At 43.0% G+C, this 26,194-nt stretch overlaps 1 protein-coding gene across 1 annotated transcript; it reads left to right on the top strand.

Moving 5' to 3' along the window:
• Window positions 1-5,384: 5,384 nt before the first annotated feature.
• Window positions 5,385-21,199, top strand: LOC143276219 (uncharacterized). The gene is made up of 3 exons (XM_076580679.1): window positions 5,385-5,517; window positions 18,930-18,980; window positions 19,796-21,199. The coding sequence occupies exons 1-3, from the start codon at window positions 5,472-5,474 to the stop codon at window positions 20,050-20,052; spliced, it is 354 nt and encodes a 117-aa protein (XP_076436794.1). The 5' UTR covers window positions 5,385-5,471; the 3' UTR covers window positions 20,053-21,199.
• The last annotated feature ends 4,995 nt before the right edge of the window (window positions 21,200-26,194 follow it).

Genomic DNA, 26,194 nt, shown 5'->3' with positions numbered 1-26,194 from the left:
CATAAGTCATTTGAATAAGTCAATCTATTTATATATATTATCTCAACTTGCACACTTTTTCCAACATCTACCTTAGTTGTATTTTGCTTCCATACATGTTTAGAAATATTATTTTTATATGTCATTTCTAATCAAAGCTAAGTATGGCAACATTTTATTTTGAAGCTGTGTGTTTCACATGTGGAATATATGTTTTGGATACCGACCTTCTTGTATCATTTGTAAAGATCTGTAAAATCCGAGTCTTTTCTTGATAGACAATCCTTCTCGCAGTACCCGTAAATTGTTGAGAAACATTTTCCTTTGGTCGCGGTATAAATCTGCTGGTGAACGAGATGTGAAAACAGATGCATACATAATGTGACTCTCATTCAGTTCGTCAAGTCAAGTATGTGAAATGTGAACAGACACCGCTGTTCAAAACGCCTTACGATCACCTTTTACAATCGTTGATTGGCATGGCTCATGGACCAACAGGTATCAGTTTTGTTTGTTGTTCTTTTTATTCTAGAAACCTTTCCTGGTGTCACTTTATTGTTTCCATGGTTATGCTCCTGGCGCTGAAACCAAGCTGCACGTTGGGCCTTAGTTTATGTCTCTCCACCCGCAAGACTGGAATCCAGACCACTATTAGGGTCTAGTTTAAAATTCTGTGCGTGAATCAGACAGGGACCCAAGCTTCTCCCGTTGGCGTCTTTGTCAGATGGACCACACGACTCTAAAGCAGTGTGTTTTCTTTGGCTTGATTTGGTTTTGCAGGACACTGAATAATTTTGCAGGAGCTTAGTGGGCTTTGAATTCAGTTCTTTGATGATGAGTGTGCGTTTCTTCCTGCATTTTCTTGGTAATCACCTTCTTCATCGAATAACTGGTCATTTTACAGGGTGTGGCTACTATATAAATGACGCGTGTATCTGTTTCTTTTGTTTTATTCTCTATTCATTTTTCATTTTCCCTGTCTCTGTCCAATTCAAAATTAAAAAAGGAATTTATTGACTTAATAATGGAATCTCCCCGTCGGACCGACGGACGAGTAGGCAGGCAGGCTTATCTGTCGGTGTGTGTCCTCATATGGGAGAAGCGGCCGATTCTGGATGCACAGCACCTCCCACAGGTGTTGCAAAGGAAAACGTCTCCAGAAGTTGAGCCCTGCTTCCTTCGCTCCACGCTTCTCATTAATGCCAGCGTTCTCGTTTTCAAACGTCTTTATGCCACTAGAGCACAGCATCCTCCAGCGAGAGCGGTCAAGGGCCTCAGTTTCCCAGGAAGCGATTTCTATGCACAGGTTTTGAGGTTGTCTTCACGGTGTCCTTGAAGCTCTTGCATGGTCCTCCAAGTTCGCGGTGGCCTTCCTTCAGCTGGCCATACAACGGCATCTTCGGGATCCTGCTGTCTGTCATGCGGACAACGTGTCCTGTCCATGTAGCTGCACTGGATCAGCAGGCTTTCGATGCTGGCAGACCGCTCCTTTCTAGGACCTGGAGGTTGGAGACCCTGTCTTGGCCACTTTATGCCGAGGATCGTTCGTAGGCTTCTCTGGTGAAACTGCTCGAGTTGTTGAATGTGACGGCGCGATACGTCGTCCATGTTTCACAGCAGTACAACAAGGTGGTCAGCACAACAGCTCTGTAGGGTTTTCATCTTGGTGCTGAGCCTGATGCCTTTGTTGTTTCCACAGCCTGTTGTTGAGTCTGCCAAAGGCGGAGTTGGCCTTGGCGATGGCGCAGCGTCACTTCTGCATCAAGGGTTCCGTTGCTGCATAGGGTGCTGCCCAGGTAGCAAAACTTGTCGACTGACTTGATCTCTGTGTCATCGATCGTGATTGCAGGGGGGGGGGGGGGGGGGGGGGCGGGGGGGCACTGGCGTTCTGTGAGCTAGCTGGTTGGTACATGGACTCGGTCTTGCCGAGGCTGATGGTGAGTCCAAAACGCCTGCAGGAGGTTCAGAACCTGTCATAATGAACTGCATGTCCTCGTGGGTGTGTGCAGCAAGCGCGCAGTCATCAGCGAAGAGGAACTCTCTCATCAGTGCTTCAAACACCCTGGACCTGGTATGGGAGTCGCCGCAAGTTCAAAAGTTTGCCATCTGTGCGAAACTGGATGTAGATGCCCCGGTCACAGTCTTGGAAAGCGTCAATCAGCATGGCAGAGAAGAGAATGGAGAACAGTGTGGGTGCCAGGACGCAGCCCTGCTTCACTCCATTTACCACAGGGAACGGATCCGACATGTCAGTATTTTCCCGTACTATCGCCCTCATGCCATCGTGGAATGACGCAATCAGCTGGATTAGGCTCTCTGGGCAGCCAAACTTTAGGAGGATCTTCCACAGACCACGACGGATTACCGTGTCGATGGCCTTAGTCAGGTTTACAAAGACCATGTGGAGCTTGTTCTGCTCACGGCACTTCTCTTGCATCTGGCGTACGGCAAGCACCATGTCACATGTTCGCCTGCCTGAGCAGAAGGTGCACTGTGCTTCAGGGATGACTGTGTTGGAGACATGGTCAACCAGTCTGTTCAGTATGATGCGGGCGAAGATCTTGCCGGCGCTGCAGAGGAGAGAGATTCACGGTGGTTATCACAGGATGTTTTGTCTCCCTTCCATTTGTAAATGTGGGCAATTGAAGCATCCTTGAAATCCTGGAGGACCTCCCCTCTCTCCCAGATAGACTGGAACAGGGCGGTCAGCTTGTCTGTCAGCACCTCGCCTCCCGTACTTGTAGATGTCAGCTTGGATTCCATCCGCTCCTGGTGCTTTTCCTGACTTTGTCAGCTTCAGGGACTTCCGGGTCTCGGCCTTGGTGGGAGGGGCAGCTAGCGAGTCATTGACTGGTAGCTGTGGGAGGGCTGCAATTACCTCGTCAGATATGGATGAGTCCCTGTTGAGGAGGGTGTTGAAGTGCTCTGCCCAGCGGGCAAGGATGTCTTGTCTGTCAGGAGGGGTGGTCTGGTCCAAGGTACGGACAGGGGTTGATCCTGTGACTCTCGGCCATACACAGCACGGATACCATCATGGAAGGTCTTCATGTCGTGAGCATCAGTAGCGGACTGAAGCTCTTCGGACTTTCTCTCCCACCAGGTGTTCTTTTATCTCACGTATCCTCTTCTGTACGAGTTGCCTGGTTTGCAAGAACTGGTCCTTCTTCTTCTGGCAGTCTTTATCGGATCCTGATACCGTATATGCAGTGTGTCCAGGAGCTTGGAGATTCCAGAGTCGTTCTCGTCAAACCAGTCTTTGTGGCTCCTCTGTACAAAGCCGAGTGTGTCAGCTGCTGCTGTGTGCACCGCATCTCTAAAGGTGCTCCATACCTCTTCTACATCAGTCGATGCAAGAATTTCTTGGAGAGCTGCTTGGATTTGCTGCTGCAGCACGTCCTTGGTGATAGGGAGGCGGTGGATGTTCAGCTTCTTTGGGGGTTTCTGCCTGGCTGGATGGAGCTTGCGTGCAAGTCTGATGTTCATCTTGCTGCGCACCAGGCGATCGTCCAACAAACAGACTGCTCCCCTCATGCAGCGTGTAATGGAACATCACCTCTGTCCTCTGCCGGACAATCACATAGTCCAGCATGTGCCATTGCTTAGAGTGGGGGAATATCCATGTGTTGTGTCTTGTACTTGTCCGCTTGTTGGAAGAGGGTGTTCGTGATGGTGAGTCCATGCTGCGCGCAGAGCGAGAGCAAAAGCAGTCCGTTGGAGTTGCCACTTGCCAGTGTTGTGCTGTCCTAGGACTTTGGCTACGAGGAGAAGTCCGCGCCGACGCGCGGGCATTGAAATCCCCAAGGATGATCAGCCGGTCCTTTCTGTCTACCGCTGAAATGGTGCGGCTGAGCTCCTTGTAGACAGCTCTTTGATGTCATTAGGGTTGGTCATCGTCGGGGCATAGCAGCTGATCACTGTGGAGAAGCGATCCTCGGACAGCTTCAGACGCAGTGTCATTAGCCTATCGTTTATCCCACGTGGAAGGCTGTCAAGCTGTCGTGCAGGTTTGGTTCGTATGGCAAAGCCCAAGCCTGAGGTTCCTGGGGTGCCATCTGGCTTCCCAATGCAGTAGAAGGTGTAGCCCCCTCCAACTTCCTCCAGATGGTTTCACCGGCAAACCTGGTTTCGCTCAGGGCTGCTATGTCCACCTGGTAGCGATCAAGCATTCTAGCAATGAGCGCTGTGCGCCTTTCTTGCGTCTCTGTCTAAGAGGGTGCGAACATTCCAGGCACCCAGAGTCAGGCATGATTCCTGGTTCTTTTCTTCTGTTGTTTTCGACCCGCTAGTGTTGGATGTCCAAGTAGGTGCGGTTTCCTACTAGGTACTAGGTGAGGCGGCTTTATTTAGAGATCCTTTTACCTCCCCTTCCCCATGTGGAGAGAGCAGTGCTGTCCCTAAATAGGGCTGTTCTGACACTGTGGGAGGATACGGGCGGCGCATCTGCCCCAGTCTACGGCGGACGACCATCACCCCACAGCCGCATGCGTGCAGAATCGTGACTAGGAACTGCCAGCAGCACCGCCTGTCCCCGTTACCAATTCTCAATCGCCGCAGTTCTTGGGAAAGCTGGGTGTTGAAGGGTTAGCTCGACGTTCCGACATTAGCCTGGTTGCCTGACCAGCACAGGTGACTTTTTTTTTTTAGTGAAGAGGAGTTGTGCAGTCCCTTTCCCACTCTCTCGCCTACCGACGCTCACAGTCCCACAGGTGCAGATACTGCCACGTGTAGGACGGCCTCGGCAGGTGCAGGTTTTTTCTTCGGAGTCCCGTCTCCTAGGAGGACTTCCAGCCAAGGATAAGAGCTCCACCTGCCCTTTGGTCATCCTCTTCTGCCTTCACAGCCGTTGGGAAAGGTTTCCTCCTCCGCCTGGTCCGTCGTTGGGTGACTTCACATGCGGCAGGTAGTACTAAGTTACATGGTACCAGTAGCAAGGGCTATGCCCCTGACCTGACACATAATTCTCACACATTATTCCCTATTCATTTTTCATTTTCCTGTCTCTGTCCAATTCAAATTTCAAAAAGGAATTAATTGACTTAATCATAGGCTATTAATCATGACCATCAGATATTTGTGTAGCTTTACTCATTTCCCTGCAGAAGCAAATAACGCAATGGGTGTTTCACGTTCTTTTTTTTCAAGTTACGTAATGATGTAGGGTTTACATATCATGGTAGAGATTAATACATAATTTAGTACCAGCAGTACTGCCACTGAACGCCTTTTATTGTGTGCGATATTAAACGAATCAATTAATGATTAACCAGTATGTATATGATAAGCTTATCATTGTTTCAGTAGTGGTGCCATCGTAGGTTTCTTTTCAGGAACGCAATGTTCCTGTGCTACAGGCCGTATTTAACACGGCTGTGATGTGATGCCAGAATGACTGTGATCAGGTCTGACCTACGGACCGTCCTTTTCGCTGCTGGCGCCCCATACTGATCCGCCACGTTGGCCTGAGGGACCTCTCTGTGGCTTTTGGGGTTGTCATGCTGACCAGTGGACTGGGCTCTGTCCTGGCTCCGCCCATTGCAGGTGACTTCCCTTCACAGCCGTTTTCATGGGCAGTTAAATAACCCCATATAGACGTAGTCTAGATGTCTATGTATGGAGAGACAAGGCAGGCACGTAGTCAGATGCATAAAAGGGCTGTATGGAGAGGCTGGTTTGTAGATAAATAGATGTGGGTGTATGCGTACATTTTGTGAATATATAATTTGTGTGTGTGTGTGTGTGTGTGTGTGTGTGTGTGTGTGTGTGTGTGTGTGTGTGTGTGTTTTAATCTTATCTCTGTCTGATCTTCCTGATAGATTCTGTGAATTTTTTGATCAGAAAAGTTTAGATGTTCGCAGTGAACTGGACTCCACTGATTCAGATCCTGATGTTCGCTTGGATACCTTCAATGGTGTCCCCTTGACTGCTTTTGAACGAGTCTCTGAGAACACAATCCGTGAGCTGCTTGATCAGTACCCACTTAGACGCTGTGGTCTGGATCCTCTGCCTGCCGATCTGTTCAAACTGTGCTCATACGGTATTTTTTCCAGTCATCACAAAGATTGTAAACATCTATTTGTGTACAGGTTCTTTTCCTGGAGATTTTAAACATGCTTCAGTCACACCCCTACTCAAGAAACCTGGTCTTGACGAAGATATAAAAAATACAATCCTATTTCAAATTTACCCTTTCTGTCAAAATCACTTCAAAAGAGTCGTTCTTCGTCAACTCCTCAGTCATTTGTCATCCACTGACCTCCTTGAGATGTTTCAGTCTGCATACAGACATATCACAGTACAGAGACAGCCCTCTTACACATATCCAACACATTATTGTCCTGCACAGACAGCAACGATGTCTCAGTTCTGTGTCTGCTCGATCTCTCTGCAGCCTTCGACAAAATAGATCATGATATTCTCAACCGTCTTTATCATTCATTTGGAATCTTTGGCACAGCTCTCGATGGGTTTAAATCTTACCTCCTCTCCAATCGCACTCAAAGGGCGTTCATTTCCAGTTCTCTTTTTGAATCCAGACCTCTTATTTATCAAAGAAACTGGCCATAGGTTACGAAATAAATTACATGTTTCTATGGACGAAGGTGTTAGTCATGTTAACAACCCCTTTAAGGATATTGCTATTTCTTGTGATGAAAATTCCAAAATGAAATTCTAACATCACCAGAAATGAAAATACGATTAAACTATATTGAATTATATTTTGAATACTCAACTTTCTAACAGTGCCAGTACAGATTCTATGATAAATACAGTCATAGATGAATTCACACACACATATTGCAAGACGCAGCAAAAAAAAAATGTCTTTCATGCAGAATTAAAAAGTCTAGGAAGATAAAGCGACATTATAAAAAAAAAATGGTTTGACAAAGAATGTGTTGTGCAACGCAAAAAATTGAAATCAATTCTAAATGCTTTAAACGCATTTAACAAAAATCTACATCAGAAATACTTTTACAAGAGAAAACTTTATAATAAAATAATTAAGAAAAAAAAGGAGAATGTATAAATCAAAACTAGCTGGCTCGCTAAACAAAGATCTAACCTATGATCCAAATACATTGTGGAAAAAAAAATTGAAACAGTTAAAAACAATGGAAACGCATCAAAACACACAGTCCCTGTCAGTTAAAAGATGGATTACCCACTTACCTTAACTTATTGGAAACAAAGTTGGTGTGGATGATGAAAACCAAAATACCATTGATAATCGGATGAAAAACGGTTTTAACAATGTGGATTGTAATAACACTTATTTAAATAATGATATATCTGCCACAGAAGTAATAAAAGCGTGCCAAAAATTAAAGAACAACAAATCACCCGGCATAGACGGCATCAGAAAGCTGTTTTACCATACTTATTTCCCACAATCAAAACAGTACTTAATTACGTTCTAAAAACTGGATGTTATCCGGATTTGTGGAAAAATGGGATATCTATCCCAGTTCATAAAGAGGGCGATAAATCAAACCTAAATAACTACAGAGGAATAACTAGCAATTGTTCTTTAAGCAATCTACTTTGCCTAATCCTCAACAGCAGATTAAATGATTATTTAGAATCATACAATTTACTTGCAAAAGAAAAAGCTGGATTTAGAAAAGATTTTAGAACTACAGACCATACCTTTGTGTTGAAAAAAAATAGTTGATTATACCATAAAAAATAGAAAGAACAGATTATACGCATGTTTCGTAGACTTCAAAAAAGCTTTTGATAGCATTTCACATGCAGGTATGTTCACAAAACTTTATTAAAAAAATATTTTAAAAAAGGTGTACGAGGTGGGTGCTTCAATTTGATAAAATGTATGTATACAGACACAAAAGTCGGCACCCGTAATGAAAATGGATTCTCCCCTTCAATCTATGGTCGAAGAGGAGTACTACAGGGAAATACACTGGGCCCCACATTATTTGATATATTTATAAATGATATTGTTGATTGACTCCCAGATACCGATTCGCCAACAGTTAGTCATTCTCAAAGCAAAAGTATCTCTTGTCTTTTATATGCTGATGACTTAGTATTACTTTCAAAATCTAAACATGGCCTACAGCTGAAACTAAACCAGTTACATTTATATTGTAAACAATGGGTATTGAAATCAATAGAGGCAAAACAAAAGTTGTCATATTTTCGAGATCAGAACCACGAGCTCAAATTTTGTTTAAACGTGGAACAGAAGTTATAGAAGCAACTGAACAATATAAATACCTGGGAATAACATTCCATAAATCAGGCAATTTTGAAAAGGCTACGGAACATCTGGCAAAACAAGGTAATAAAGCTCCTCATATTCTTAAAAGATCTTTCAAGAATGAAAACATAAGCATACATATAATATCAAAATTATTTGATAGTCTCGTTTCACCAATACTAACGTATGGAGCAGAAATATGCTTCCCCACTTGTGAAAAAGCAGATGCTACCTTTACCTTTGACAGACTATATAACCATTGTCTCATGAACAAATTTAAACTTTTTAAAACAAATATTGGTAGTCCACAAAAAAGCTACAAATTTAGCAATGCTTGGTGAAATAGGTAAATAACCCTTAAGTTTAAAAGAGATTTGTCAAGTAATAAAATTTTGGTTTCACATAACACAGGCACGAGAAAATTTGTGTATCAAAATTGTGTATGACGACGTACTTACAAGAGGAAACAAAACAGCGAACATAAATTAATTTCGTTGAAATTATATTACAGAATATTGGTTTAAGACACGTTTGGAATAATCAGTCAACATTCAATATTCATAGACTTAGCCACGTTATAATGAATAAACTAGAATATGAATATGTTTTATTCTGGAAGAGAAATAAATCTGAAAATAAATTCTATAATAAAATTACTCATGAATACAGATCCGAACCTTATTTGCTTGAAGGATATCTTAATAATAATAAAAAAATCATTGTACAAATTAATAATATCCTGTCATGATTTAGCAATAGAAAAAGGCCGATATTTCAACATCCCAAAAGAAAGGAGACTATGTTTACAATGTCAAACAATAGAGGATGAATATCATTTCTTGGATGACTGCGACTTATGCAAAGAAATTAGAACAGAATTCATATAAAAAATTCAAAAATACCTTCCAAATATTATTAAACCCAGTTAGCTGATACTAGGAGACAAACTTGGGAAATTTGTCAGTAACTGCTGTCAAAAACGCCATAGCGTGCAGGAGTGATTGAATGTCTTGTTCAATATTTATCTATTTTGTTTTGCTTTTTGTGGGTAGTTTCATGTAACTTTGCATGCGTGTCTTATAAACCTTGTTCAGGTTTAATTGACATTAAATTTTGATTCTGATTCTGATTCTGATTCTATAGGTTCAAAGTCCGACCATACCTTAACTGTCTGCAATGCTGATATCAACTTTGAAAATTTTGTCAGAAACCTAGGTGCATCTTTTTTTTCTTTTTTCTTTTTTTTCTCTTCTTTTTTTATTCAGCTCTGTCCATGCACGGCCATGTCAGTAAATTCACACAAACTGCAAACTTCCAACTTAGGAAAATCCGTACCATTCGACCGTATCTAACTATTGAAGCAGCCACTCAGCTTGTTTGTTCCTTGATCCTAAATCGCATTGACTACTTGCTGGTCTGCCTTCAGATGATTTTGAACAATGCTGCACGAATCATTTTCAGAAAGTCAAAAAAGGATTACGTTACCCCACTGTTAAGCAACTTCATTGGTTACCCAACCAGTACATAATTCAATACAAAATTGCCACTTAACGCCACTTTGAAGGATCTCTCCCTTCTTACTTATCTTCTGTCCTTTATACTTACACCCTTCCAGTTCTCTCGGGTCTGCTGCTGAAAAGCTCCTTCCAGTCCCCAAAACCTCTTCAGTGACATTTGGCTAAAGGGTCTTTCAGTATCAAGCTCCTTCTGTCCGGAATTCTCTTCCTCTGGATCTCCATCACTTACGCTGGCCTCTTTCAAAACAAACTTGAAAACCCATATGTTCAAACAGGCCTTGGGGTGTGATGAAGCATAGCTAATTGTCTGCATTCTTCCTCCTCCTGCCCACCTCACTTTGCCCTCTACTGAAGTCATCATGTGGTGTGTGTCTGTGGGTGGATCTTTGTGTATGCGCGGGCGTGTGTGTGTGCGAGCGAGTGTGTGTGTGAAAGTGTGTGCGTGTGTAAGGTATTTTTGTCTTTTCAATTCAGTTCAGTTCAGTTCAAAATACTTTACTGTCTGCTTCAACCAAAAGAAAAAAATTCTCTTTCGGCTGCCCGTCAAAGAGAAAAACGAATAACTGACACATCCCTGATCACCCGCACACATCAGTTATTATGTAAAAAGAAAAACGTTTCGGTAAGATGAAATTACATTCTAAGATAGAGTGAAACAACTCTGTGTGTGTGTGTGTGTGTGTGTGTGTGTGTGTGTGTGTGTGTGTGTGTGTGTGTGTGTGTGCCTGATAATTACGTTATCAGCTTCTTCAAATTTCGAAGTCGTAATCATTAGCTAGAAATAGAAACAGGGAGACACAAAGGAATACCACGAGAGTTACGGCTTTTTAAGATTTGTAACATGTCTGTGGGAGAAGCGCAAGGACCGTCAAGGTGAGCGGATGTGTTTGACAAACGCTCTGAGCTTTGCACGATTTTACCTGTGCAAACTGTTTGGACCACATTTTATGAACACTTCACAGATATACTGGATCGCCAGTTCTCACCCTTTCTGCAATGCCTGCAAGTTTTGACTCATTCAGAGCAAGATGTGGTTTATTTCAATGGACTTACATTTCCTTCATGGTCAGAAGAGAAGAGGTATGTAAATTGAAACGGTTCGGTGGTGTTAAGTTTGTGCCTCTACACTGTGACTTTGTCAAACAGCGATGTTTATATATTCGATCGGACTTTCCACCTCTGTTTTTTCAAATATATGCATTACTTATACGCTGAGACGGCCTATTCGGGTCAAAGACAACTGGGACTTGGCAGAACAGCTTTTGCGGCAGTGTTTCTCTTAAAGTTTCTCCTGATGTGCATGGACGTTGAGAGCAATCCCGGACCAGTTAGCATGAGTATTGTGACACGCAAAAAGAATGAAATCGGCAAGGAAAGTATACTGTGCAACAAGGCTCTCGGTGCAAAAAAAGACCTTTCACTTCCATCCATCCCTCCCCCACCATTGATACCTCCCTGTCTGGTGCTGGCCCAACGGCAACACAAGACAACACCATGGACCAAGTTGCTTCACGTCTACTGCAGATAGAACAACATTATGCAGCACTGGCCTCCGACATGAGTGCGGTGTATTCGTGGTGTGACAGTCTGCAGTCAGAAAACGACGTGCTGAGGTAGAAAGTGTCACTTCTCACAGACCAGTGCCAGTCTCTGCAAGATGTGTGTGATACTATCTATGACCAGCAGCAATACCTAACAAGCGCCGTTGACACTCTGGAACGCGACGTTGACAGGCTTGAGACGTCCTCTAAAAGGAAAAACGTCAGGTTTTTCAACGTGGATGAGGGTCCAAACGAGGATACCCAAACGTGCACACGCAAAGTTGTCCAGCTTTTAAACCTTTTCTATCCCTCCAAAAAGTGGAGCTGTGATGATTTGTAGGAAGCTCATAGAGTCGGCCCGCTGCGCGATGGAATCCACCGCCCCCGGCCACTGATCGCCTGTCTACACCGATGGCCAGATAAAATGGTTGTACTACAAAATAAAGAACACAGAATAGACATGGCGGACGAACTTGGCATTCGTGTATCCACAGATCTCACCAGTACAATGTGCTGCGGCAACACAGAGAAGAAGGAAGAAACGCCTATTTCTTCAGGGGACTCGTGTTTCAGAGAAAGAGGAAACCCGAGGAATCGATCACGAAATTATGGACAGAATAGTCCCACAAACAGAAGACATGAAGAAGACAGCACTGAATGTTTTGAGCAAATTGACAAGGACTTCCTTCAACCCCCCTTCCCTTCTGACATGAAGGAATTTCCCACGCTCAGCAAGCAATCAACAAGACAAGATGTACACCAAGATCCCCCCATGCCATCACATAGTGACAGACTGTCCACTCACGCTCAGCAGATCAGAGCCCAGCCAAATCATCTCCCTCATCACATGTACCATGACAGGAGCTCGACATCGCCTCTCTGCCACGGCAGACCAGTAGTCTCTGGTTCTCCTGTGTCAGAGACTGCTGTGAAAAGATCCATGCAAGCTGACTCCGACAAAATACAAGCGGACAACACTGTTCAAGACGGGATGGCAGATAGCCCAGTGACCCTGCCTGGCTCATCCTCCCTATCAGTTGTGGACAAACCCTTCTCCTCTCCTGATGTCTCCGTGTCCCCACAGTCCTCCAGACAGCCAGCCACCTGCCCAGCCACTGTTCATAGAGATGAGGTTTGCAGTCCACCTGTTCCTCCTTATGTGAACAGAACGTCTGCAGATGAGGCTCACCGTTCCCCTGACGTGGCTTACGACATAGAAAGCCAGTCCCCAGTGACCCAGGTTCACCCATTGCCTGTTGTGATGACGGACCATTCCCGGCCGGACCCTCCACCTGGCGACACAGACCTACGTCCCCAGCTGGATCCTCTTCCTGGCGGTACTCCCCCACGCCCCGTCGTACAGTCTTCTTATGGGCGCGACCATTCTTGCACGAGTGACAAGGAAATGAACATTGTGGCTGAAGACACAGAAGCTCCTGGCCACCCCTTGCTTTCCACCAGCATCACCCACGAAAACGAAACATCCAGGCTTACCCCACAAAGAGCACTCGTTACACGCAAACAAAGCAAAACTAGAAACAAACAAAGCAGACACGTTGACAGAAGCAAACAAACACGACTCACTGACAAATTCCAGTCCAGTGACCACAACAGCACCACCCACACAAATTCAGACAAATAGGGATTCGGCCGGCCCGCTGCGCGTTCTCTTCAGAACCTGTCTTGTATGGCGTGGAATATTGATGGACTTGCAAGCAAACTTGCTGACTCCGATTTTCTTATCTTTGTACAAACGTTTGACATTGCGTGCCTAATTGAAACTTATATAGATGGTATGTTTGATTTGGAGGGTGTTTTCAGAAATCACACTATGTTTAGAACAGAAGCAGTGAAACACTCATATATGGGTTGTAGAAGCTGGGGGTTACTGCTGCTTGTCCATAAAGTCCTGAGCAAATTCATAACACCAATAGTGGCTAATACCGAGCATGTGGTCTGCATCAAGATTTCTAAATGCATGCTACAATGGGATAAAGATTTGCTTATGGTATTTGTTTATATCCCACCATCTGGTTCAGTACAGTATAAAACATCAAATTTTACTTGCCATATAGATGCCCTTGATCATTGTATTCTAGACTTAATCAATCGTTACCCACAGGCCCATTTGATATGTAGTGGAGACTTTAATGCAAGGACAGCCAATCTCCAAGTAACGTGGTCACACACCGATCTGACCTCCAGACCCTTCCACTTAACTCCTTTCTTCAAAGAATCAAGGCTGTCAAAAGATGACACATTGAATATTTTTGGTGAAACTATGTTAAATTTCTCTGCATGCTTTATGTATCATGAACGGTTATAACCATAGTCCTGACTACACCTTCATATCAGCACATGGATGTAGCGTTATCGATTACTGCCTTGTTTCCAGCGATTTCATTGACAATATTACCAGTTTTTCAGTTTGCAGCAGAGTTGATTCAGAACATATGCCAGTTTTATTTGAAATCAAAGGGGAATCACCAGTGCCATGTTCGCTTCATTATGAAACAGAAAGAATTGTCTGGAAAAAGGAAAGGATGACAGAATTTACAAAAATATCTAATAGCGATTTGTTCTTTCATAACACAGATTATGCATCCTCTTTGATTGATACAAATATCAACACAGCTCTTCAGGAACTTACGAGCTGTCTAATGAATGTTAGTGCCTGTGTACGCTCAAAGCGCCCTGCTAGAAGCATTGTCAAAAGAAAAACATGGTTTGATTAAGAATGCCAGGAAAACAAAAGAATAGTTAGATCAGCGTTGAACTTTTTAGAAGATCTGGGGACGTAAATGAGCAAAACATCTATCTACAGCTAAGAAGGAAATATAACAATCTAAAGGACCGGAAAAAGCGTAACTTTAATCAAGGGCGCATCGATTCTCTGATGAGTGTTGCAAACGATTCTCAGGCTTTCTGGTCAGAGATCAGTAAGTATCGCAGTAGAGCCCACTTAGCTAACAACATTTCTCAGGATGAGTGCCTGGTCCACTTCGACCATCTGCTGAATTCTGGCTATGAAGAGAATCAGCACCAACCTGCACTTAACGTCTCGGATATGGTACTCGATTGTATCCTGGATTCAAACATCACAGCAGAGGAAATTAAGAAAGCCATCCAAGGTCTTAAAAATGGCAAAGCTGCTGGACCAAATGATCTTATAAGTGAAATCTTGAACGCTTCAATAGACCCAATACTCCCTTTCCTAGTTACATACTTCAACAAACTTTTTAGAGATGGTATTTTTCCAGAGGAATGGACGAAATCTATCATAATCCCTCTATTTAAATATGGGGATTCTAATGATACTAACAACTATCGGGGTATTTCTCTGATCAATAACTTAAGTAAAGTTTTCACAAGCATTTTAAATAATCGACTCGTTTCTTGGGCAGAAACGAACTCAATTATTTCAGAGCGCAAGCGGGATTTAGAAAATCATATTCCACCACTGACCACATTTTCACTCTGCATGCCTGCATCGAGAAGCATCTGTCAAGAAATAAGAAATTCTATGTAGCATTCATAGATTTCAGTAAAGCCTTCGACAGAGTACAACACAGCCTATTGTTCGGTGTACTGCTTAGAAATGGTGTTAAAGGTAGAATGTTCAATATTTTGAGGAGTATGTATAGTACGATACAATCTTGTGTTAGATGTGGTAATTCATGCACCAAATATTTTAAATGTACGCAAGGTCTGAAACAAGGATGCTCATTAAGCCCAACTCTATTCTCGCTCTTTATTAATGAGCTTGCACATGAAATGTTTACGCGGGGTAAGCATGGAATACAGTTCCAACCAATTGATATTGAAATCTTTATTCTACTATTTGCTGATGATATTGCTCTTATGTCTTCCACCATTTCAGGTTTACAAAATCAGCTGAATGTCCTACATGAGTGTGCACAAAGATTACGCTTGAAAGTGAACCTAGATAAAAGTAAAGTTATAGTTTTTCGTAAAGGTGGATACTTAGGAAAGAAAGAACATTGGTTTTGTGGTCAAGATTGCTTACACATATTTAGGTGTCCTATTTTCAACTAAACTTAGTTTTGAAGTTGCTACTGGATTTGAACATGTTATTCGTGCTAAGAAAGCTACCTTCGTAATTTTAAAACTTTAAGGAAACTTGGATACTATTCTCCTAAACTGTTTTTCAAGCTCTTTGATGCTCAGGTCGTTCCCTCGCTTTTGTATGGCTCGTAGCTATGGGGTTTCAAACCACGAGAATTCATAGAAAGGATCTATTTGCAAGCTTGCAAATTACTGCTAAACGTCCCACCTTTCACTCCTGATGATATGGTATACGGCGAACTTGGAAGATACCCATTGTTTATAAACTCTGCCGCGAGATGTATACTATATTGGTTTCGGCTACATAAACAGCCATTGTGTAGATATTTTAGGAAAGCCTATGATATGCTTTACGACATACAAAACAGAAGTAACAATGCACAAAACTGGGTTACGTACGTAAAGAACCTTCTCTGTACAAATGGTTTCGGTTATGTTTGGATGTTTGGGGCAGTTGGGGATGAGAAACTCTTCATACGCATATTTAAAGAGCGCTTACATAACTGCTTTTGTCAGCGTTGGTATGCGCATGTGTCAGAAAGCAGGCGCTTTGAATTTTATCATTCGTTTAAAAGCGCCATTGAATGTGAAAAATACCTTGATCACATTAATAATAGATATTTCAAAACAATATTTACACGTTTCAGAACGGGTGTTTCCGCTATAAATAGCCACATCCACCGCTTTTCCCCTGTTGGTCAAATGGGTTGCCCTCTTTGTTCTGCTGACTGTGAAGATGAATTCCATGTACTGTTTGAATGCCCAAACTACAGTGAACTTAGGTTGAAATACTGTATAAATAGTTCCAACTCATTCTTGACACGGGATCAGCAATGTGCAAGTATTTTGAATGGTGGACTCGACAGTAAACTAAATCTTTCAAAGTTTCTTTTTTCTGGCTTTAAAGCGCAGAGACTTAATGAATCATGAATCACTACCAACATCTAGTTAAGGTACGAAAATGATTAATTATGTTTTGCCATTGCCTTATTCAAGTGTCTTCTCACAAGGATGGTCTCTAACTGATACAGTGAGGACGAAAGATTTATTTATTCATTTATTTGTTTATTTGTTTATCTGTCTGTTATGTATCTACTTATTTGTGTGCCTTGTGTAGGTTTCTTTATGTATATTGTTTGCAACGGGTCACAGGCCTATACGCAATTAAAACATTTGTTCTTGTTCTTGCTCTTTGTTCTTGTTAACATGTCTGTGACTGGGGGTGAGTCCCATATTATAATAGAATGTCTCAGTTAATATCAGTTGTGAAATAGACATGTTCCTAAAAGATATTTGTCTCCAAACTCGGTTTCTTATTTTTGTAATATGCTCAAAGGAGCCAAAAAAGTAATTTTAGCTGTAAGTAAGATGAGTAGATTTGCAAATGTTGCCTCTTGTAATTGGAGTTAAAAGACATTTGTGTTTTCACAACTTTTATGTGACATCGTTGTGTATTTGGAAATGTTTTTTTTTCTGGGCATGAAAACATTATTTTGTAGTAGTCCTCCATTCTCCAATAGGAGTGAAAGGATAATTGAAAATTTGAAACTTGAAACTTGTGTGTGTGTGTGTGTGTGTGTGTGTCTGTGTGTGTGTGTCTGTGTGTCTGTGTGTGTATGCGTGTGTGCGTATGTGTGTGTGCGTGCGTGTGTGCGTTTGCGCATGTGTGTGTGCGTGCGCGCGTGCGTATGTGTGCCTGCGTGTGTGAGCACGCATGTGCGAGCGCGTGTGTGTACGTTTCAATCATCATAAAAAGGAAAATAATCAGTAAGATAGTTATAACATTATAAGGGACAAATGTTCATCAACAAATCAAATCGAAAAACGAATGAGCAACTAGCGCACCCTTTTTTTGTGTGTGTGCATGTGTGCGTGTGTGTTGTTGCTGCTGGTGGTGGTGGTGGTGGTGGTGGTAGGGTGTGTATGTGTGTGTGTGATTGTTCATACCTGCAGTTGGTAGTATCGTCTTGGTGTATAGATACACATATATGTGTTGATTTTTTTTTATGTACAGAGGTATGATGTTATGCACTCTCTTGTATATCGGTTGTTTCATGTAAGACGCTAAGAGCCCATTACACGGGGAGTTTGTGCCATATAAGTATTATCTATTATCATTACCATTGTTATTACGAGGGTCATTCAATAAATAAGGTGAATTTTTCGGTATAAGGACTTCTAATACAGATAGAAGCTTACTTTTCTTTTCTTTTTTTTTCAACGTAGTCTCCCAGCACTGTCACACACTTTTCCCATCTGTGCACAAGCTTCCGTATTCCCTCAGCGTAAAAATCTTTGGACTGATGTCTCAGCCAGTCGCTCACAACACTTTTGACTTCATCGTCACTTTCAAACTTCGTGCCTCTCGTGAACGCTTTCAAGGGACCAAACAGGTGAAAGTCTGAAGGGGCAAGGTCTGGGCTGAAAGGGGGATGAGGGAGCAGTTCCCAGCCCAGCTCGTTGATGGTCTGCACCGTTCGGGCTGCTGTGTGAGGCCTTGCATCTTTGGCACCCACCGGCAGCTGACCTTCGAGTAGCCAAGGTCATCATGGACAATTTTGTGTGCTGTCCCAACAGATAAGCTCAAAGTCCTTGCAATGTCATCCACTGTCACCCTTCTGTCAGACTGAATGAGGTCATTGACTGATTCGATCACCTCAGGAGACCTCACTTCTGTAGGCCTTCCAGGCCTGTCTTCATCCTCAACACTGCTCCGTCCTTCTTTAAACAATTTAGCCCACTTGTAGACATTTTTTCGGCTGAAACATGTGGCACCATACACAGTTGACATTCTCCTATGAATTTCAACTGGTTTGCACCCTTCAGCAACCAAAAACTTGATAACTGACCGCTGTTCAATCCTGGAGCATGCTTCTTGGTCGGCCATCTTTGTTAATCGCCAAAACTCTCAAAGTTTTTTTTAATCTGCAAAACAAATTAAATCCATGTGAAAAAGAAGTAAAACAAAAAGAAAAAAAAAGTAAGCTTCTATCTGTATTAGAAGTCTTTATACCGAAAAATTCACCTTATTTATTGAATGACCCTCGTATTACTATTATGCGAATGGATAAATGGGTAAGCTTATATGAATGCGCACAAACTTGGTATTGAATGTGGATTGGTGATTGCCTGCGTGCGTGCATGAGAGTGGCTTAATGTGAGTATGTGTGTGTGCGTGCGTGTGTGTGTGTGTGTGTATTCGTGAACGCGCGCGCGCGCGCATGTGTATGTGTGTGTGTGTGTGTGTGTGTGTGTGTGTGTGTGTGTGTGCGTGCGTGCGTGTGTGTGTGTGTGTGTGTGTATGTGTGTGTCCCTTCTCCTTTTTTATTTACACTATAGTTCCTTAATAAAATAGTAAATGATAATAATGATAATAACAACCATCATCATCATCATCATTATAAATACAACAACAACAACAACAACAACAATAATAATAATAATAATAATAATAATAAATCATAAAGCGGCTTTCCATGCATAACATACTAAATTGCACTGTACAGTGTAAGTACCGACGTTTAAGACATGCGTTTAAAACCATTAAAAAAAAAATAAATAAACAAACGTTCTTCTTGATTGCAGGTGCTTTGTATGATGCCACTGGTGACTACCGTATTTGCTTTTTTGTCGCAGGTAAAGTCATTTGCTTAGTGTTGATGGGATATTGTTTGAAGGAGGAATTATTAGGAAAGAGTGTAACGGTGAATTGGGAGAAAGACTGTGTCGTTTTCAAATCTATAAAATTACAATGCATTACTGAGGATATAGATATAGGTATACGTTGTCCGATATCTGTGAGAATGTGAGATGAAACTGAACATAATGACTGTACCAAACATTTCAAATAGTTTGACATTTCTGGTCCCTTATATTTACTGATTATTTTCTTAGAAAAATTCTTAGTGAGAATTTGCCTCTCTGTCCTGGTGTGATCAGATTTTCCAATTTCTTTTTAAGGAAAACAAAGAAATGGTAGTGCGGCGGCCATGTTACGCGCACGCGAGAGTTGGAATGCGTGTCTTGCCATGGACAATGTTGTGCTGCAGGCCCACCTTTACTGCAGCTTGAGGAACTGGTGACCTGAATTCAATACCAGCTGAAAGTATTAGTTATGTAGGTGCAAATCTGCTGGCGGAATTATTTGACCGGTATCCAAGAAATGTGCTCCAGTCGTCAGAATTTTACTGTCTTATTTATTTTCTTGAATTTTGTATTCACCTTTTGCATTATGATTTTACTCATATTCTACACAATTATGTTGCTTCTTTTTATGTTGCTTTTTTTCTTTTTTGAGATGTGCATCGGTGTCTTGATGTATAGCTAGATCATCAGCAACAGGCTGTTTTTGTAAGGTATTATTAACAGTAGACTGCATTTGTAGCCATTAAAATGTTTGATTGGTAAGAACAGCAAGACTAACTCAACATGTTTTGTCCAACTCCAAACAGGTTCTACCGTTGGTGCTGCTGCACTATCGCTGTTCCTTCTGTTGCTCATGAAAAGCCTTCAGCCACTGAACGATGACCAGGTCAACAAGAACCCACCTGGTCCAGCCGGCCAGAGGGAGGCGTTGATTCCAGTCAGTCAACCACCACCTGACAGTTCGGCGCCGAAAACAGTTCTGGAGCCAGCCAGTGAAACGCCAAAAATTGTCATTCATGAAATCGACAATGAAGAAGCAATGCGTGAACATTTTTCGAGGTAGTGGTGGCTAGAGTGTCGTTAAAACTGTATATTGTTCTATATGCTTTCAGATGTGTATACCATCACGGATCAGAACATCTTTCATAAGTGTGACTGACTGCAGTAAAGCGTATCTGCATGGTAGGTGTTCATTCCAGGGTGCTGTCCTTATTGAGTCGTTGATGTATTTGCACATGTTGTACAGATTCAGAGGATGGTTTCAAGAGCAATGATTCCAGACAAATATTTATGAGATCTTGTATAGTTCTTCTTCTTCTTCTTCTTCTTCTTCTTCTTCTTCTTCTTCTTCTTTGTCTAATGCAATGTAATTATAGCATTATATCAGTCCACCATTTCAAAGGTAAGCTTTTCAACGTTTTATGTACAAAAAATGTCAGTGACAACATCTAGAACAATGCTTGTTACCACATCTATCAACTTAGAATACTCAACAAATAAAGCTATAAAATGGACTATCAACAGCTAGTCCATTAGACAGTAAAACCCATTGACTGCCAGGACAAAAAAAAGTATAAAGCGGTGTTTCAAGTCATAAATCAGCATTCATAACAATCAGCCAAAAACTGAGAAAATAGAGATACACAAATCTGGATCCAATTTTCAGCCTTTCAGGGTTATTTCCCTTCTTGTGATGAGGTAATTTGTTACGTCGCTATGACCGTGTATACTACGGTTAAGGCAGTCAAGAGGTTTTTATATGTCAAATTACATTTGTCATATCAAAGATAACGAAAAACTAGCAAGCTGGTGGATACAATGATAACAATGTCAGCTACAGTCAGTAGTTTTGCGCCTTCCTTCTCATTTCATTCAACTTACACTGTTACTGAATAAAATATTTGTGAAATATTTGTGTGTGCGCATTACACGCAAACACGCGCGCGCGCGCTTACCACTCACCTGCGATGTATTGTCTAAAGTAAGATGCTCTTTGTTATTACCCACTATCTCTTTATTTACTGAATTATACACTGAATCAACCACATACGTATACTATTTGCACAAAGCAAAACAAACTGACGCTCAGTCAGTTAAAATGAAACAAAGAACAATTTGAATACTTGAAAATACGTTAACTGTATGATAGCAGCCAGGTCCGTGTGAATGAAAAGAGAAAGAAATGTGAAGTTGAAGGTATATGAACGGATATTTGGGGGGTGGGGTGAGGGTGGGGAGGGGGAGGGGGGTTCCGGGTTTGTTGCTCACCGCCCCTCATCTACCCGTGTTCACACTGACCGGAAGGCTGAGGACCAAGGTTGGACTATGTGAACCAGATCGAAACAGGAAGAAGAGAAGATGTGGCGGAAAAAAAGATGTTACAAGGAATGTAAAATGGAAACTGTTAGGGATGAATTTCATTTTGTTTTAGACAATAATGTCACTCCGAACAGGCCGTTACAAAGTAAATATCCATCACAACTGTCAATGTTTCTGCACTTTATTTTGTGCTGGAGAGAAATTTTAATTAAGTAAATCAATAAAACTTGGGAAGGGCGTGTAACTTTTCTTTTCGTCTGGGTCAATTTTTGTAATTATTCTGGTTTGATTTGCTTTGTTGTATTTTTCATAATATTCTAGTGTGTTCTTATCCTTGTTTCGTTTGACAATGTTGGACTGAAGATGTAATTCGATGTGTAGGCTATGTATTGCTATTGTATACTCCACACCCCAAAAGAGGCTAAAGGATATGAAATGTCTTTGAAGGACAAGAGTTTGTCTTTAAACCGAACGTTAACATACAAGTTACAAGTACATCGTTCTTTTAGGGACGGCAACGACACAACTCCAAGCCAGACTACTGAGCGCTGTTCGTCAACAAGCACATGGTAAATGAATGGTGCACAGCTCCGCCCCTTAGCTCTTTCTGTACACTTTAGTCATGCTCGCTGAATTCCGGGTTCGGTTAGTGTATGTAAGGCTTTGGTAGAAAGTGATGCAACACATCAAAAATGAATATATCAAGTGGAAACAGCAGCTGTGGCATGACGGAAGTTTTTGTTGTAGCTTTTTTGTTTGTTTGTTTGTTTTTTGTTTTGTTGTTGTTGTTTTTTTGTGCTCAAAACGAGGCTTTCTTTATTGGCCGGGAAAAAAAAACACACACACACGCACACACACGCACACACACACACACACACGCGCGCGCGCGCGCGTCTACAAACACACGCGCACACACACACACGCATACGCACCTCTCCCCCCCCCCCTCCCTCCCACGCACACCAAGAAAAACAAATTGAGATAAATGTCCAACCCACACAAAATCACTCTTGTCCCTTCCCCCGCACACACAATGTCTCATGTACGGAGTCATGTACGGACCATCACAATGTCTCATTTCATTCAACATACATCCTCACACTCATTTACCATCAACGTGCTTTGTGTAAGTGTATCAACGTCAGTGCTAGTCAAGCCCAGGAGTGAGCACCAAATCTATTTTGTCCCTTTCACTTCGTACCCTGTCAGCCATGTTTTCTCCCATCACCTGTAAGGTGAGGTTTAATCACAGTTCTACCCTGTGAGAGAGTGCCCCGAAAGTTTGGTGTGCATGCTAGCTATCTGGGCTAATCAGTCTTGAATGATGTATATCCTGGCTTTCATTACCCAAAAGCATTACAGGGTGGGTCCGTCTGTATTTGATATGACAAAGAGTGGGACCATAATTTTTTGGGGGGCGCCTTCTCATCGGGTGTTGTCGTGTATTGTATTGTATTTCTGTTTTAATCACAACAGATTTCTCTGTGTGAAGTTCGCGCTGCTCTCCCCAGGGAGAGTGCGTCGCTACAATACAGCGCCACCCATTCTTTTTGTATTTTTTCCTGCGTGCAGTTTTATTTGTTTTTCCTATCGAAGTGGATTTTTCTACAGAATTTTGCCAGGATCAACTCTTTTGTTGCCGCGGGTTCTTTTACATGTGCTAAGTGCATGCTGCACAATGGACATCGGTTTATCGTCCCATCCGAATGACTAGCGTGCAGACCACCACTCAAGGTCTACTGGAGGGGGAGAAAATATCGGCCGCTGAGCCGTGATTCGAACCAGCGCGCTCAGATCCTCTCGCTTCCTATGCGGATGCGTTACCTCTAGGCCATCACTCCACTCAGTAGAACCCTGATTAAACCTCACCTTGCAAGTAAGTCTCGTTCGATCAGTTAGTTCCACCCATTGACAGGGCGCCAGCCCGGATCATGGTTGAGGTTTGAACCTTTGAAAGACAGGATTTCTTCAATTACATTTCTTTGTGATAAGTTATTATCAGTGCGTATGTGTAAGCCGGAGAACGTCACTAAACTTTTTTTTTTTTTTTTTTTTTTGTGATACGTTTTAGACCACTGCGTATGAAAAGCTTAAATGAAAGGAAAATCATGTCTTTGACATTAGCATGGAAGTATAAAACGTGATCTTTTTCTGATGGGCAGATATGACTGCTATAAAAAGTAGGACTGTCAGAAGATATGAAAATGAAAGACAAAGTGGTTTAATTGAAAGGTTTTGGCAGTGACTATGGCGATAAACTTTCCACAACCAAAGTCAGAGTGAGAAAAACATACCGCAAAATGAACCAGATCTTGGTTAGGCCTCGAGAATAAGGGCTGAGACAAACAGGCATACTGGTTATTCATGACGCAGACCGACTACATTCATAATTCAACGAGCTTGAGCAGTATGTTCGCTAGTGTAGCGCTGTGACAACTGACTGTACTGTACACCAGCATGTGATCTACAGTGTCGACAGCAGGAGAGGGGCTGTGGCGGACGGTGAAGAAGGCCTTCACATGCAGAGACCCGCAGTGCTGGACAGTGTTCGGCATTTGACTGTGACCACTGCCGTCACTGTAGTTGTGTCAATCCGCTTGATACACGCAGCGCAGAATGGAATCCATGCACCTCCCCCACATCTCCCCCACGCACCCCTACCTCAGCTACACTCACGACAGTGAACTGTGAACCGTGAATCAATAATCACCCCCGCCTCAAATACACTCACAACAATGAACTGTGAACTGTGAATTGATAATCACCCCCACCTCAGATGCACCCACAACAATGAATGTGAACAGTGAATCAATAATAACCCCCACTTCAGCTACACTGATAGCGGTGAACTGTGAATTGATAATCACCTCCACCTCAGCTACACTGACAGCAGTGAACTGTGAATTGATAATCACCTCCACCTCAGCTACACTGACAGCAGTGAACTGTGAATTGATAATCACCTCCACCTCAGCTACACTGACAGCAGTGAACTGTGAATTGATAATCACCTCCACCTCAGCTACACTGACAGCAGTGAACTGTGAATTGATAATCACCTCCACCTCAGCTACACTGACAGCAGTGAACTGTGAATTGATAATCACCTCCACCTCAGCTACACTGACAGCAGTGAACTGTGAATTGATAATCACCTCCACCTCAGCTACACTGACAGCAGTGAACTGTGACTTGATAATCACCTCCACCTCAGCTACACTGACAGCAGTGAACTGTGAACTGTGAATTGATAATCACCTCCACCTCAGTTGGTGGTTGGTGTGTGTCCATCGAGATCGATGATGACCATCGTTGTCATCCAGCTGGGGGATGGGGGGAGGGTGGTGGTGGGGTGGGGGGGAGGATGCTCATGAATCTATCTGTGAATGCGCAGATGGCTGAATAGTCCAATCTGCGCACGAAACGTTCGCTGACAGTTGGGGCAGACAAAGACAGGCATATCTTTGTCAGGGAGCTTGTTTGCCCGTGACTTTCTGGCCTGCCTCTTCTGAACAGCTGCAGCAGTCCTGTTGGCCTCGCACAACTTGGCGCCTTTGTGCACAGCAGCGCGCCATTTGTCACGGTCCACTGCAGATTCCTCCAAGGAGTCAGGGTTGATATCAAACGCTTTCAGAGAGACTTTCAGAGTATCTCTGAAGCGCTTCTTCTGACCTCCGTGTGATCTCTTCCCTTGTTGCAGCTCGCCATAGAAGAGCCTTTTGGGCAGCCGATGGTCTGGCATGCGTGCCACGTGTCCAGCCCAGCGAAGCTGGGACTGCATGAGGATGGTGAAGATACTGGGAAGGGTGGCTTTTGCGAGCACCTCTGTGTCTGGGGTCTTCTCTTGCCACTTGATGTTCAGTAGCTTCCTGAGGCATCTTGTGTGGAAGTGGTTCAGCTTCTTGGCATGTCGCTGGTACACTGTCCAAGTTTCGCAGGCGTACAGTAGTGTGGGGAGAACTACTGCTCTGTAGACCTTTAGCTTGGTCTCAAGACTAATGCCTCTTCTGTTCCAGACATTTGCACTGAGTTTACCAAAAGTTGCGCTTGCTCTTGCAATCCTGACGTTCACTTCATCGTCGATGGTCGCATTTCGTGACAGTGTGCTGCCAAGGTATGTGAACCGCTCCACCGCATTGAGTCTCTGACCATTGACTGTGATGTTGGGCTCAACGTAGGGTTTCCCTGGGGCTGGCTGATGGAGAACTTCAGTTTTCCTCGTGCTGATGGTAAGTTCCTGCTGGCAGTGGCAAACTTGTCGACGCTGAGTTGCATGTCAGCTTCAGATCCAGCGTTGAGGGCACAATCATCAGCAAACAAAAAGTCTCTGATGATGTCTGTCACGACCTTCGTTTTTGCTTGAAGCCTTCTGAGGTTAAACAACTTGCCATCTGTTCGGTACTTTAGGCCGATTCCAACATTGCCATCTCTGAAGGCATCAGTAAGCATTGCAGAGAACATGAGGCTGAACAGCGTTGGAGCCAGGACGCAGCCTTGCTTGACACCATTTGTGACAGCAAAAGGAGCAGATGTTTCGCCTTTGTCCTGGACTCGAGCCTGCATGCCTTCATGGAATTGGCTGACCAAGGAAATAAATTTCCGAGGGCATCCGTACTTGGCCATGATCTTCCACAATCCCTCTCTACTCACGGTGTCGAAGGCCTTAGTGAGGTCGACATAGGTGGAGAACAGATCAGCATTTTGCTCCTGACATTTCTCTTGCAGCTGCCTTGCAGCAAGCACCATGTCGGTGGTTCCGCGCTCTTTCCGGAATCCACATTGGCTCTCAGGCAAATGACCTTGGTCAAGGTGTGCTGTGAGGCGGTTTAGTAGGATCCTGGCAAGTATCTTGCCTGCGATGGAGAGCAAGGAAATGCCCCGATGGT

The sequence above is a fragment of the Babylonia areolata genome, chromosome 31 (assembly GCF_041734735.1).
Source record: "Babylonia areolata isolate BAREFJ2019XMU chromosome 31, ASM4173473v1, whole genome shotgun sequence".
NCBI classification, from domain to species: Eukaryota; Metazoa; Mollusca; class Gastropoda; order Neogastropoda; family Buccinidae; genus Babylonia; species Babylonia areolata.
This window is presented reverse-complemented; position numbering and strand designations above follow the sequence as displayed.

What these genes read in the sequence shown, in the direction of transcription:
- LOC143276219 (XM_076580679.1), top strand. Translation starts at nt 5,472, where the DNA reads ATGCTGACCAGTGGACTGGGCTCTGTCCTGGCTCCGCCCATTGCAG. An exon ending in CCTGGCTCCGCCCATTGCAG is followed by an intron (nt 5,518 to 18,929) that starts GTGACTTCCCTT and finishes TCTTGATTGCAG; the next exon opens with GTGCTTTGTATGATGCCACT. An exon ending in TATTTGCTTTTTTGTCGCAG is followed by an intron (nt 18,981 to 19,795) that starts GTAAAGTCATTT and finishes AACTCCAAACAG; the next exon opens with GTTCTACCGTTGGTGCTGCT.